Source organism: Centroberyx affinis, unplaced genomic scaffold (genome assembly GCF_046629955.1).
Source record: "Centroberyx affinis isolate AG114_WGS23_722 - 3 ecotype Tasmania unplaced genomic scaffold, CSIRO-AGI_Caff_v1 ptg003856l_1, whole genome shotgun sequence".
NCBI lineage: Eukaryota > Metazoa > Chordata > Actinopteri > Beryciformes > Berycidae > Centroberyx > Centroberyx affinis.
Genome location: NW_027281703.1, coordinates 159,944 through 173,398, shown reverse-complemented (window position 1 = coordinate 173,398; position 13,455 = coordinate 159,944). Strand labels below are relative to the sequence as shown.

Sequence of the window (13,455 nt, the reverse complement as noted above, 5' to 3'; positions counted from 1 at the left end):
TTCAAGTTGATTTCATTGTATCGTGGTTTTAAAAGCATTATTATTTGCTGCTGTTGCTGGACGATGGGAGTCTGGTGTTACTGCTGCTGGTTGGTGAGTTACTGGAGAATTTGTCCCAGCAGAGATTTCATCATGGCCTGTCCTTGATCCTTAACAAGTTTCAGCACCAGATAACAACTGCTGACAAAATCCTCTTGACTGTTTAATTCATAATGTCAAGTTGCACCAAATTTTACATAAACTCCCTCACTTACAACTAGCCAATGGTCTTTGTACACGGTATTTCTTCTAACAGCCACAAGAGGGCAACATTGAATCATTATGATAGTGAAAACAACATGGTTTATGCATAAAACCAACACTTGGGTACTTCATGTTTTTGGGGAAAGGAATGACGTTATCACTGAATGCGGTTATTGATATTGATATTATGTTAGTGAATATTGCAAAAAACGTGTGATATTCAGTTTCCTGTACCAAGCTCATTATGCAGACAAGCTGCAAAGACCACACCAGCAAAAACGGTGAACAGCATTTTATTTTTGCTGTTTTGGCAATACAAAATAGATCAAATTCCCTTCTTCAAGTAGATATTGAAATCCCTAGCCACAAACATACAATAAAACAGTTACAAACGTTTCATTCTTTCATTAGGAAATAGGAAGGCAAAACATAAAAAAACAGACATATTGATTTTCTGCATGCATGAATATTTGTTTTCTCTCTGTATTCTAACCCAAACCCTCACATGAAATGAAAAATATTTAATAACCTCAAAGAGATCAATACGGTCAAAAACCTTAATATAGTCAATACAATACGGTTGTGCAATGGTGAACCTGATGAGATATTTTTTAGCTAAAAGTAATCAAGCAATCAATTAACTAAAATTCAAGAAAGTTAAAATTATTAGTCTTAAAAAAATAAAATCAATGCACTTCTGTACACAAACTGTTTTGAATCAATTAGAGAGGATAAAGTCAAAACCTGTAATACTTGGTGCAAAGTTAATATAGTGTATAGACAAGATTTACATTTTAATACTACGTAAGATGGATTGTTCTGATTCATAAAGCTACTCAGTAAACTACCCACTGTACCAGCCAACGATACAGCATGGGGAGGCAGTGTGCAATCAGTGAGATGTGTAACAAACTACCTTAAGGGGCAAAGTTTAATAAAAGCAATGGGGAAATGTTCAAAGTTAGGAAAATGGTGAACATGATAAAATTTAGGAGTTGACAGAAGGAGAGCGGACTGCCCTGTCGTTGTCCTCCTCTTCCGCGTTTTGCCCTTCCTCTCCCTCCACCAGAGGCTCTCTGTCAGTGGGGCTGCTGGCAGCCGGGGCTCCAGACCTCTTGGTCGTCTTGTTCAGAGTCCCACCCTGGAGAAACAAGCAAAATAAACTCAACTGAGCACACTGGTTATACTGTACTGAAAATGAGCTGATAAAATTCACACGTACCACCCAAAAACTGGTGTACACTTCAAACTTTGAAACCCTTTTTAACCCCAAGCTATGTTTTTTTTTACCATACAGTTAAGCCAAATATCTGACAAAATAACTTCATTCTACAGAGTATTTTTGAAGCAATCCAGATGAGCGGTCTGACCTGTCGGCGGTCTACAATGTTTAGCAGCACCGAGGTGACGATGCAGCTGATGGTGTTGGCCAACATGAAGATCATCATCCTCTGCCAACGCCACAGCGGAATCTTAGTTTCACTGGCAAACACACAGAGAACACACACTCAGTAAGCATGTAAGACCATTACATGTACCATGACTGCACTGCCATGAGGCCCTGAAGCATATTGTACCTCGACTTGGTGCCCAAAATCTGCCCGACAACCAGATTGGATACACCAATGCCAATCATCTGTATGGAGGTGGCCAGGCCCATGGCCGTGCCCAGAGTGGCCTGAGGGACCACCAGGGGGATGGAGGGCCACATGCTCGCCTGCAACACAGCAAGGACGGTTAACACTGACAGACAACACACATAAAAACACAATGCTAATACATTTGGAAACACCTGAGACAGTTCTCCTTTTCTTTTTTAACACCATTGAGCTGTGTATAATCCTAAGCCTGCTATCTTATGAGTATTAATTTCCAGATCAGGCTAATGCAAAAGTGGCCATGCTGGTTAGATTTTGAATAGGATGTAATAGAGAAGGGAGAGAAATGACAGCTAAATGGTACTACTGGGCAAATGGCCAAATCCTTAAAGTAAAAATCCACTCTCGGATACTCTTACACTGTTATATATCATCAATCTGTGATGTTCAATGCATTCCAGGAGTTACTTTGTGATTATGTGTTGTAATTTACTTTTTATTGCACCAACAATCCCTCAACCTGTCAAATCTACTTTTACTTTACAGTTAGTAATTTCCTACATTTCCCAGAAGAAGAAGACTCTTGACAACCATCAGAAAACAGGCATGAATTGTTTCCTTTCAATCAAAGCTGGGTGTATGGGCATATAAATGTAAACCAGCTAGCCAACTAGTTTGTGAACATTGGTGCATGTCTTGTGGCTGCATCTCATTCTGGTCTATTGAGGCTACTGTTGGTGGAGAAATTGGTCTCCCTGCCTCTTCTACGATTGATTTCTCCCTGTATGATTATTGAACATTGGTGTAAAATGAGTCTAGATAGAAGCCTTCTTTGATTCTGAGGGACTGACACCAAAAAAATACACCACCAAACAACAAAATGGGCAGAGAAATGCACAGCACATCGCCAATACCTGTTTTTTTTAACAGCCTTAAAGTGTTTTAGGGTGGATTTTTCCTTTCAGTTCGACCCAAGGCTAAATACAGTGTGTCCTCACTCCTACCTTAAGAACAAATCTATACCTGCTCTAACAGAGGATCAGCCCTCCATCATCTACACAAAACCCCTGAGTGGTAGAGACAAACTCACAGCAGCGAAGGAGTAGGTGACTCCCAGCCAAATGGTGCAGACCAGAGGCGGGACGAAGGTGAAGGCCAGGAGACCGAACACAGGCAGGGTGAGGATGGCACAGGCCACCGCGAAAACCCCTCGCAGACCCACATAGTCCTGGAACACAAAGACACACACACAGGAGAAAGTCAAATTTAGCATCAACTTCAAGCGGTTTTCCTGATAGGGGTTTACAGGTTCAGGATACTTACAATGAGAATGCCCACAACGGCTGAGAGGACTAGTGAGCTGTCATAAACTGCACCAGCGATGTAGGAAGCCTCCTTCTGACTGTAGCCACTGTACTTGTCCTGAATGAACTTACTGGACAGGGAAAACAGAGTGGACATGTGTTAAAACAAAACTGAGTGAGTGGTTGATTTTGAATGCTCATGTGTGCGCACTAGGGTTAGACTGATATATTGGTTTGCCGATATACGTAGGGCCGATATTGGCTTTTTATTAATATATATATATCAGATATATATATCAGGATATCAGACAGTCATGTGGCCCTCTTTGACCACAGCTACATAAAAACAGTGTGTAAATCCTGCATTGAAATTCTATTTTCTTTGCATATTTTCTTTGTTCATTTAAGCGTTTTTTTTGTAAATACATTTTTCATTTAAAGGCCTAATAAATCCCAGAGTTTCCCTGTCACTTAAGGAGCTGCTAACTTGCCGAAAAAAAAATCATTAGAATGAGTGTTACACAGGGTCTAAATGCTCATGCTTTTCCATCCTGCCAGGAATACAATTCTAGGGGAAACACTGAATACTTGTACTTTAGTTGGCATGGAAATGGTCAAATTTAAAAAGGTATTGGATATCAGCACAAAATATCAGCTATCAGCCTCTCACTGATCTATAAGTGTGTTGATGTTAAAGTCTCTACCTGGCATCAGCGATGAAGGGGAAGATGCCATTGTAGAAGAACATGATGGTTAGAACCAGCAGCCAGTATCTGAGCGACAGCAGCTTCACGTCCTGAATCCTCTGCACACACACACACACACACACATTTAAAACATCAAAATCATAGCAGGGCATACAACGAACACACTCCTGACCAATGAAGGTTTAATAAACATTGGCACCAAGAAAGATAAGACCAGATATCTGTAACGTCCCATACACTACATATTATTAGATTGGATTCAGACTGTTGCTAAATGCGAGTATCCGTACCACTTTGCGGGACTCTTCCTGGATGGCGCCTTCCAGCCCCAGCTGCTTCATCCCTATCTTGTCCAGGGCGCTGACTATGATGGCAGACATGAAGCCCAGCACACACAATATCGCACCTGGAAAATGACGCATCACATCCAACGCAGCATTAGAAAAATCTATTTTCTTGTTCTACTCTTCTCTTCTATTCAGACATGCCGCAAACCTCCAGGTGTCTCACCCCTACAGACCCACAGTCAAAGAAGGGGACTGTCTGGTGTCTAATGTGCATCTCCATCCTCTACCTACCTCCCCACAGAGTCCACTGCATGCCATAGCTTTCCTCGAATTTCTGGGTGAGGAAGAAGTTGAGGACAGAGCCGAGGCGGGAGAAGGACAGGGTCAGACCGAAGGCCAAGGCCAGCTCCTTCCCTCTGAACCAGAAGGCTGTGATGCGGTTCTGAACAACTAATGAGGAAGCAGGTGAGAGAGAGAGAGAGAGAGAGGGAGAGATTTAGGGATATTTGGGATAGTGGTCTCGGCCCAGTAGTGTGTATTGCATCGTCCAGTGACCTTACTAGTCAGAGATCCGTTGCCTGAGCCGAACAGCAGGCGGCCTGTCAGCATGAGGGGCAGCAGGTAGGGAGTTCCTTTGAAGTGGGAACCCAGCGCAAAGATGGATGAACCCAAAACACACAAGAAAGAGAAGAGAAACACTCCGACTGCAGAGAGATAGGGAGAGAGAAATCCAATTGACTGGGCTTATTTTGTCTGTTGCTTGTTTGGTCAGACTTGCAGATAGGACATATTTACCCAGCTACGAACTTACAGCGGTTTCCCAATTTGTCAATCAGGAAGCCAGCCATGATTACCACCACTGCATTGCTGTAGATAGAGTAGAAACACACAATTATCTAACAAATGTTAGATAACATGTTAATGTTATATAACAAATGACATTACTGTTTATCTGTACATGTAGAGCATAGTGTGTGGAGCCAGTGTCAGTGTGTGTGTGTACTTACGTCCATGCGTAAATAGCATAGAGAAGGTTGTACTGCTGAGGCGTCATCCCCAGTCCCACCACACAGTCCACCGTCCCATTGATCACTGTTGCATTAGGACAGGTCAGGTTCTGTTGCACGGGAGGAAGTCAGGGACAATAGTTATTGTGTAACCTGCTGTCTCTCTTGCTGAGGGCAGCATTTGAAAATCTCCTGACACCAAGGTACAATTGTCATGCAGAGTTAATGTGGAGGAATCAGGTCTGTTGTGAGAAAACTCAAGGTAGACTCAGTGATTTTACAAAGTGTGGGATAACACCTTTTGACACTAATGTATATGGAAAAGACGATCATTCAACATTTTTAGCTGTGGTGAATTTGGTACAGGCGGTAACTTTAAGCTGGTCTGCCCTGCTAACACTTACTTACCCCCTGAAACTGGTCCTGCAAAACACTGGGGATGTCGAAGCAGAAATAGGAGCCAAACGTCAGCAGGCAGTTGAAGAACAGCACCACAAAGCGATAATATGCTGCAAAAATAAAAGAACGATAGTCACACCAAATCCTAACATGAAATGACTGGTTTTTGGTGGCCATTTCAATGACTTTTTCAAATCCAGTTTCACTATGGAAGCTAGGGACGGGAGGATATAAGATTTTATCTTTTATCGCGATAAAAACACTCAAGATAATTTTATCTTGGTGAATTTCCATTGTCGGGATAATCGTGAATATCCTCACATGAGCGTGAATATCCTCACGAGTGACTTGAAAAAGCTGTCTAGCTCACTAACGTGCAAGTTATTCATTTACTGTGCATTTACAACACATAACTAATTGAACCATGTTGAATGTTTGGATATCAGGTTGATAGGTAGATTCTTTTTATTAATGGATTTTTTTCTCTCATTGTGATTACCTGCTGGGTGTTGGCGAGAGTCTGAATCTGTCCTTGTTTGTTTTTCACTAAACAGGATGTTCACAAAAAAAAGATATGTGTCCTGTGATGCAATAAAAATATTTGTTTCTTAACAAAATGTAAGGTAAAGTGATTCCAGTATGTTTTAGTGCCATTTTAAGAGTTTTAAGCATATTTTGATGATTATCGGAATAATATTGTGAATCGCAATTATTTTGGCCAGGATAATCGTGACATGAAATTTTCATATCGTCCCATGCCTAATGGAAGCCAATCTAAACATTGGACAGGAAACCATGGAAACCACATAACCTATGTGTATTTTAACACATAGTGATGAGAGCATGATGATTTATTTTTTCATTGAAACCTCAGAGAATGGACTCAAATACTATCCATAACTAAACAATACTATATTTGAGTGCTCTGATGGAGAGCCCACCCTACAGCCTAGAGTCTATTCTAGTCTTGTTTATTTATATAAAGTCCCATTAAGTCTCAATGGTCTTGGCTTTGTTCACCAATTGAACTGAAATAATTTAGAAAGGAAGATATTGCTGAACAACCTAAATACAAACTAGAAAGGAAATCTGAGTAACATCTCATATGAAATATTATTGAACATTTTGTACCCCTCAACCAATTTAGCTCAGTTAACAGGGAGGTGAATTTATTTGATATTTTTGGTTTTATACATTCCCACAAATCGTGTCCAGAAAAAAATGCAGTTTGTGTATAGGAAATTTGCACAACAAAAAGGGAGCAAGGGGGGCAAAAGTCGTGGGTGGTGGTGAATGCAAAACAACAGCGAACAGCGAACAAGGCTTTTATTATAACAACTCCAATGAATAGCAACCCGTTGCTGATAAAGGATTTGGCAACTTTCCACTTGGTCATCCAGGCTGGTTAGTTAGTTACACTTCCAGCAGAAAATGTTGAGTTGGCACAATTGTAGCTACAGGGAAGTCTAGCGATGCTCAATCTGGTGACTGAAAATCACTGTGGAATAGAAACAACAGCCAGACTTACCTTTCTCCGCCGGCTGCGCCATGGTGAAGTAAAAGGACGATGGCAATAAAAGAAAACTTCAAACTCCCATCCTGTTGTTTTGTTTACATGGATAGTGGAGCAGGGCGAGGTGAAGCCCGCTACTGACCCAGACTGTGCCGCTTGCGCCTGCAGACTGCGCGCTGTTTATAGTGCATGGATCGATATGTTGGTCCGTAAAAGGCGCTGCTCGTGGTTTGGAAATCTGCGCACAACGCAACTCTGCAGCGGAACTGACTGCCCCTGCCTCGTGTGTCTACGTCACATCCTGGCTTTCACAATAATGCATTTGGATTGATTGGCACCAGTAAAGTGTCTCCAAAATGTTGCTGAATGTAGAATTATCTGAAATTAAAAACATGCAATCAATGTCGTTTTTTGAAAGAGCATCAGATCACAGATGTTTAAAAAAATATATGTCATGTAACCACGAGAGAGAGAGTAGAGAAAGAGTAGAGAGAAACAGTAGAACACATCAACTCTGTAATCCCTTCTTTAACTTTGCTTAGTAAGCAAGCAATGTATCAAAAATACTTTATGATTATTATATTATACTTTTTTTTTTTTATCATCACTGTCATTGTTGTTACTCTCCAAAAATATTCTATGTGATGAATCTATGTATTTAATATGCAGTTTATTTCGTTTTTATTTTACTTTATTTCTATCTCATTTCTGTTTGAATCTATGCTTTGGCAACGTGCACGTGAATTGAATTGAATTGAGAGAGAGAGAGAGAGAGAGAGAGAGAGAGAGAGAGAGAGAGAGAGAGAGAGAGAGGATAACACTATCACTCTGCTCTCTGCTACTCAGTCAGACTGCTAATAATCTCTGCTGCTATCTTTCCTCGCCCGAAACTAACCTTTGTGGCTTAATCCAATAACCAAACACCTGTGCCGGCTGGTGTGTACAGGTGCTGCCTTCTGCTGTTTCTCATAATCTACTTTTTAGTCATGCATTCTGGTTGACAGTATGTGACATATGGCTGGGACAAACTACTACATATCTATCCCCTATTCATGCTCTTAATTTGTATTTATGGGACAGAACAGGGATGAAAACAAGGCGGTTTTGCATGAGAAGGCCTTAGATAAAGTGGCGGAACCGAGCGCGTTTTGATATGTCCCTCAACGGACACCGTCGGAGGAGACAAACAACAGAGATGAGGATAGGACAATTAAAAGCCTCTGGCATAAACGTTGCAAAGTGCAGTCCTACGATGAGACCGGTATGTGTTTTATTAAAAGCACAAATTAACAGTGATTTTTACACGAGTTTGATTCTGCCTTAAGATGAAAACATGTCTGTCCTACAAAGAGCCAAAACATGGGAAATATCCGAATCAGAGGAAAGCGACGCTGACACGAAACCCGATTTAAAATGTGATGAGAGCAGACAGACTGTGGCTGTCAAACCAGACTGTGACAAGGACCAAAGTTCACACGAAAAAAGCAAAACCCTCTCAGCGTCAGCGACGAAAAGTGAGTCTACTAGTCGGGGTAGTCGTTTGTCTCCTCCACGAGTAAAGTCTGGTACCCCGAGTCCTGCGAGGAAACGCCGCAGCAAGGAGGAGCTGGAGGCGGACAGACTGAAAGCCAAGGAGAGGAAGGAGTCCAGGGAGAGACAGAGGGAAGCTAAAGCCAAGGAGAAGGAGGAGAAGAGACGGGAGCAGGAGAGGAGGAGAGAGGCAGCGGAGCACCTGAAGAGGCTCAGGCCGGAGAACTGCCTCAGGTGTCTGACTGTCTGCGTAGATCCAGGTACAGAGAGTGCGTGTGTGTGTGGAGGCTTTTGATGCCTTCAGGTGCTGTGGGAGATATCGGTATTATGAGCTGAACGCACCTGAAGGAGGCAGCAAAGTAGTAAATATGACTGGGAGAGTTGGGAGTTGCCGATGTGACGTTTAAGGGGCAGATAGCATGACAACAACAGATAGTAAAAGAAATGTATTTCATTATTATCTGGCATTGTTGGGATTCCTATAAGTCATTGCTATTTTGAATATTTTTGTTTTCACTCGTACAACTGGTAAACTCAGAAGTCGGAGCTTACAAGTAGCACTTGAAGGCAGCATTTGACCAAGTTATGACAACAACAACTACTGAAATAACACATGTGCATCAGTTTGTCTATATATGCCCATCTGTCTTTCCCCCAGCTGTTCTACAACATCACGGCTCTGACATCTTGCTGGACACCCTGGTCACCTTTGAGTGGAAGTTTAGTATTGAGAGCCAGCAGCTCCCTCACAGCATCACCTGGACCAGAGACTTACCTGAGGTTGGTACATCACACACACACACACACACACACACACACACACACAACAGGCAAACCCTCTCCTCAACACTTAAAAAATCCACTTTTTTGTGTAGTGTCAGCACTTAAAAAAGTAAAATAATCTTGAATTGACTTTAATTGATAGGCACTAATGCACATTTCCAAATCGGCATGTTCTCATTATGTTATCTGCATGATCTGTTAAGTGTATATAGCCTATTTGATATGATTAATAGTTTTTTACAAAGCAAGTCTTTGTGCTGAGACAGTTTCTGTGCTTGTGGATGGCTTTCTGTAAACTTATGAATATGACCCACATTTTGCACATCATGTGTATAAACTGTAAATTCTTCATAATCCCATGTTGTCTCATTTGAATTTGTATACAACTTCATATTTCACTAATGTTTCTTTGTATGGCGCACTGTGGTTATTTTGCACACCCTCATAATGCTGTAACTATTTCATGAAAGGTTGGAATTGTTGGTCGCGTTATGTTTAATACCCCTCATTTGCTAGATTTCAATTTTATATTCAGTTTTTTTTTTTCAATTTTCCCAGTGAGATCATTATTAAAGTTTCATCTTGTCTTGCCAGCAGGGAGAGGACAGCAAGGGACCGGTGGAGGAGGAGCAGGTCGTTCTGGTCCAGGGTCTGACTGACTTCATGGACATGGTGATCTGTGTGAAAAAAGTGAGCTTCCTTTGCAGTGATAGCATGAAGGTTGAAGGCAGCCTGAATGAGTCTATTGATTCAGCTCACTTTTTGAAAATATCCCCAACAGTGTAGCTGAATGTGTAGTCTACTATCCATAGTGTAGTCTACCTCATTATCTCATAGCCATCTACACTGTATGTAAGACTGTAAGACTGAATGTTAATGTTATGTAAAATTGTAAGTTGTCAATATGCCCCAATTTCACCAACACAAATTCCTCCACATTTATTTATTAATGCGATCGTGGTTCTGATTCTGAATTCAGGTAGGCTGTTAGGTTTTCTGTCTTGTTGCTTGTATGTTTGATAGTGCTTATGCTGTGCTCCATGTCTTCCTCCATGTTTTGTTGCCACTCCAGATGCTAGAAAGTGATGGGGAGGAGTCAGGAGTGGAGTCTTTCCTTAGTCCGCTATTGGAGTGTCTCAACCGTGATGCCAACAAGGTGGTCACTGTGTTAGTGATAGACTCTCTGACAAACTACAGGTCAGTGTATCCATCTGTGACTGGCTCCTCAGATAGATAGATAGATAGATAGATGCATACTTCATTACCTACTTACTTACTTTATCACTCTTTATTGTTCTCTTTCATGGAAACCTTCTGACTGAGTAATTTACTGTCATTTACTGACTCCCACTATGATCTTTACAGGACTAAAGCCTACGGTGGGCATTCACTAGGTCAGATGCTACAGTCCCAGTTAGGGATGGAGGCTCTGGACATTGAGGAGGTCAGTTGAGTTTTAATCTCTTCCCTCCTGAGACTAGTTTTACAGCAGGGCATAATTGATTTTATATTGGATAATGTGAATAGCTTACAATGCATATTGGCATGTTTGGACACATTTCTGTGTGTGGCGCTGTTGTCGTGTGAAAAAACTGTACCTTCAGTTTTGGTGATTTTTCATGTTTTAGCTTGAATTAAAGGATTACATTTTCTCTATGGATTGAGAAAATTCATTGGATAATGTCAACAATGTGGAAACAAAAAATGTTTTCTTAGTTCCTGAAAAATTAACATTCTGGAAATATTAGGTTTTTAGCTATTTACCAGTTGTAAAAATGATTTGTTTTATTATCTTCAATCCACTACATATGTCTTCATCTTATCTTTATCATATTCTCTGCTCCTGTGAAAATCTAAATTCCCCACAGGAATCATTAAAGTTTCAACTCATCTAACTTAAACTTACTTGACCATTTTCAGATCTTGACTGTGATTTACTTTTCCTTCAGCTATATTGAAGATGAATGGCCTCTTTACTTCTGTCTCCATCCCTCTCCAGGTTCTTGTGTACCTGCAGCTCTACAAGAACATCTCTCTGGTCTTCCTGGATGGCTGGCAGGACATCACTGACCATGTGTGCACTGTGACCAAGGCCTTGTCAAAACGCCCTTTCAAGTACGCACCTACTATCATAGGAAAACGAGTTGCTTCCAGACTCTCCATTCTCCTTTCAAGCTGATGTACTTACTCACTGACTAAAAAGCTGGCAGTAGCAGAATTGGGATGACAGCCAAGTTACCACCTGATCACCTTTAGCCTCACAGACAAAATGTTACAGATTGTACCTCCATGTCCTGGCAGACTGCTGACGGAGCGGGCGGAGCTGCCGTTCTGTGTGGACGGCTCGTGGGCCAGCGGGGTTCGGGCGGAGCGGGACGGCTTGGGGCTGAGCCAGGTGTGGAGCAGGCAGATCCAGCAGCTGAACAGGGTTAGTCCTGCTGTGGCCTCCACCGTGACCGCAGCCTACCCCTCTCCTCAACTACTGCTGCAGGTAACAGCTGAGTGGCCACCCAGGCTAGAAATGTGTGCACTCAGGGTGTTTTGGATATATTTGTACACCAAAATGGCTTATCGACGCTGTTGGATGAAAACCTCATACCTCCAAGATGTCAACTTTTCAAGAACCAAGAAAGTCAGCCTTGTTTTAAGCTTGATGACAATGCATTTTTGAGTTTTTATCCAATGGAGTTTTGAAATGTGTTGAATTTTCTCAACCCATAGAGGAGCATGTAATCCTTCAGTTGACATGCAAACATGACAATCGGCAAAATTGGAGGAACAAGGTTTTTTTTTTTACATGTTAACAGTGACATGTTACAGTGCAAAATATAGAATAATGGGATGTGTTACCTTCGATGCAATGTAGATTTAAAGAATCAAGAATAAAGAGTAAAAATCCACATGGAGGATTGTTGTCAAGCTGCGGCAAAACATGTCAAGAATAGCTTTCAACAGCAAATGTCCAAATCTCACATTTATGCTTAATTAAACTCTCACATGGAAACACTTTTAACTAAGTGGTAGGATATAGTATTGCCGAGTTTTATTCACAGGACATTATTTATCTGAAGTTTTTGTGCATGTTTTGACCCGGATTAATTTCTACTTTTCATGTAATATTTTCTTTTCCATCTCCCATGTTGTTTTTCAGGCCTACCAGAGTGTGGAGTCAGAGGAGGAGAAGAAGGGGCTGCTGGCCGGCCTCTTGGTGAAGAGTGGAGGAAAAGAGAGACGCATTGGACCAGAGATCTCAGCCAGAGTCTACCGCTGCCTCACAGCCCACAACCCCCAGCTGGTGCTGGACTAATTGGTCCAGGCCCTCTTAAGAACGAGCTGGATGGATGTAAGACAGGACTAATCTGGTTTCTAATGGACCCTTGTCACCACTTGACTACTAATGTAGATGTTTACAGGCTAACAATATGCCTTGGATTGACATGGATATCATGTTCAGTTTCCAGTGGAACACTATTTATACTCATCTGAATCTCAAGAGAGTTGAGTAGGGTTAATCACATAATGTTGTAATGTGATTTTGTTGTTAAGTTGCATATGTATTAGGGCTACCATAAACTGCAAGATGATTTGTTTTATTTATATAAGAATTATAAAAAAAAAATAAGCTGCATCAAATCCTTTCTCTTTGTTTTATTTTATAGAATTGCCTGAGTAAGAAAGTTCACAAAGTAAGAAAGCGTATACCTGTAAATAGAAAAAAAACTTGAGTAGCAAACCTCCTTGTAAGCAAAAACCATTGCTGATATTCAAACCAAATGCTGATTATAAAACACATTTACAAAATGTAATTTCCACAGTATCAAAAAGCAACTTTTTCCCTGGGAGTTTATCCCTGAGAGTAACATGTTTACACATTCACAAGATTTACAGTGTCTGGTTGTCAGATTCTAATCTGGCAAACATTAGGCCTTCCAAAGACTGACTGTCATATATGAAAAGGGAGAAATATCAAAGAGTAACACATATGGCTCTTGTAAGCTCCAAGATAGACATTGGCTAAAATGAGAATGACCCAGATGTCACTCTAACATCAGTCATCACAACTGCATAACATACTCTATCTCAC

At 41.2% G+C, this 13,455-nt stretch overlaps 2 protein-coding genes across 2 annotated transcripts; one reads left to right on the top strand and one right to left on the bottom strand.

Annotated features, from left to right (window-relative positions):
* Positions 1 to 555: 555 nt before the first annotated feature.
* On the bottom strand, positions 556 to 7,200 carry mfsd1l (major facilitator superfamily domain containing 1-like). The gene is made up of 13 exons (XM_071541363.1): positions 7,074 to 7,200; positions 5,555 to 5,655; positions 5,147 to 5,256; positions 4,951 to 5,006; positions 4,700 to 4,843; positions 4,431 to 4,589; positions 4,143 to 4,258; positions 3,850 to 3,950; positions 3,165 to 3,276; positions 2,932 to 3,069; positions 1,821 to 1,960; positions 1,614 to 1,725; positions 556 to 1,384 (listed from the first exon to the last, which is right to left on the bottom strand). Exons 1-13 carry the CDS (start codon positions 7,093 to 7,095, stop codon positions 1,232 to 1,234), a joined length of 1,464 nt encoding a protein of 487 aa, XP_071397464.1. The 5' UTR covers positions 7,096 to 7,200; the 3' UTR covers positions 556 to 1,231.
* A 1,070-nt stretch (positions 7,201 to 8,270) lies between these two features.
* On the top strand, positions 8,271 to 12,886 carry LOC139662655 (probable crossover junction endonuclease EME2). Its single transcript, XM_071541365.1, has 8 exons — positions 8,271 to 8,848; positions 9,247 to 9,368; positions 9,966 to 10,061; positions 10,444 to 10,568; positions 10,737 to 10,815; positions 11,371 to 11,486; positions 11,673 to 11,862; positions 12,523 to 12,886. The coding sequence occupies exons 1-8, from the start codon at positions 8,392 to 8,394 to the stop codon at positions 12,676 to 12,678; spliced, it is 1,341 nt and encodes a 446-aa protein (XP_071397466.1). The 5' UTR covers positions 8,271 to 8,391; the 3' UTR covers positions 12,679 to 12,886.
* Positions 12,887 to 13,455: the final 569 nt, after the last annotated feature.

Coding starts and splice junctions, on each gene's coding strand:
- mfsd1l (XM_071541363.1), bottom strand. CDS start 7,095: ATGGCGCAGCCGGCGGAGAAAG. Junction 1,726..1,820: donor ATTTTGGGCACCAAGTCGAG/GTACAATATGCT, acceptor TGTGTTTGCCAG/TGAAACTAAGATTCCGCTGT. Junction 1,385..1,613: donor ACATTGTAGACCGCCGACAG/GTCAGACCGCTC, acceptor TTGTTTCTCCAG/GGTGGGACTCTGAACAAGAC.
- LOC139662655 (XM_071541365.1), top strand. CDS start 8,392: ATGTCTGTCCTACAAAGAGCCAAAACATGGGAAATATCCGAATCAGAG. Junction 10,569..10,736: donor GACTCTCTGACAAACTACAG/GTCAGTGTATCC, acceptor TGATCTTTACAG/GACTAAAGCCTACGGTGGGC. Junction 10,816..11,370: donor AGGCTCTGGACATTGAGGAG/GTCAGTTGAGTT, acceptor ATCCCTCTCCAG/GTTCTTGTGTACCTGCAGCT.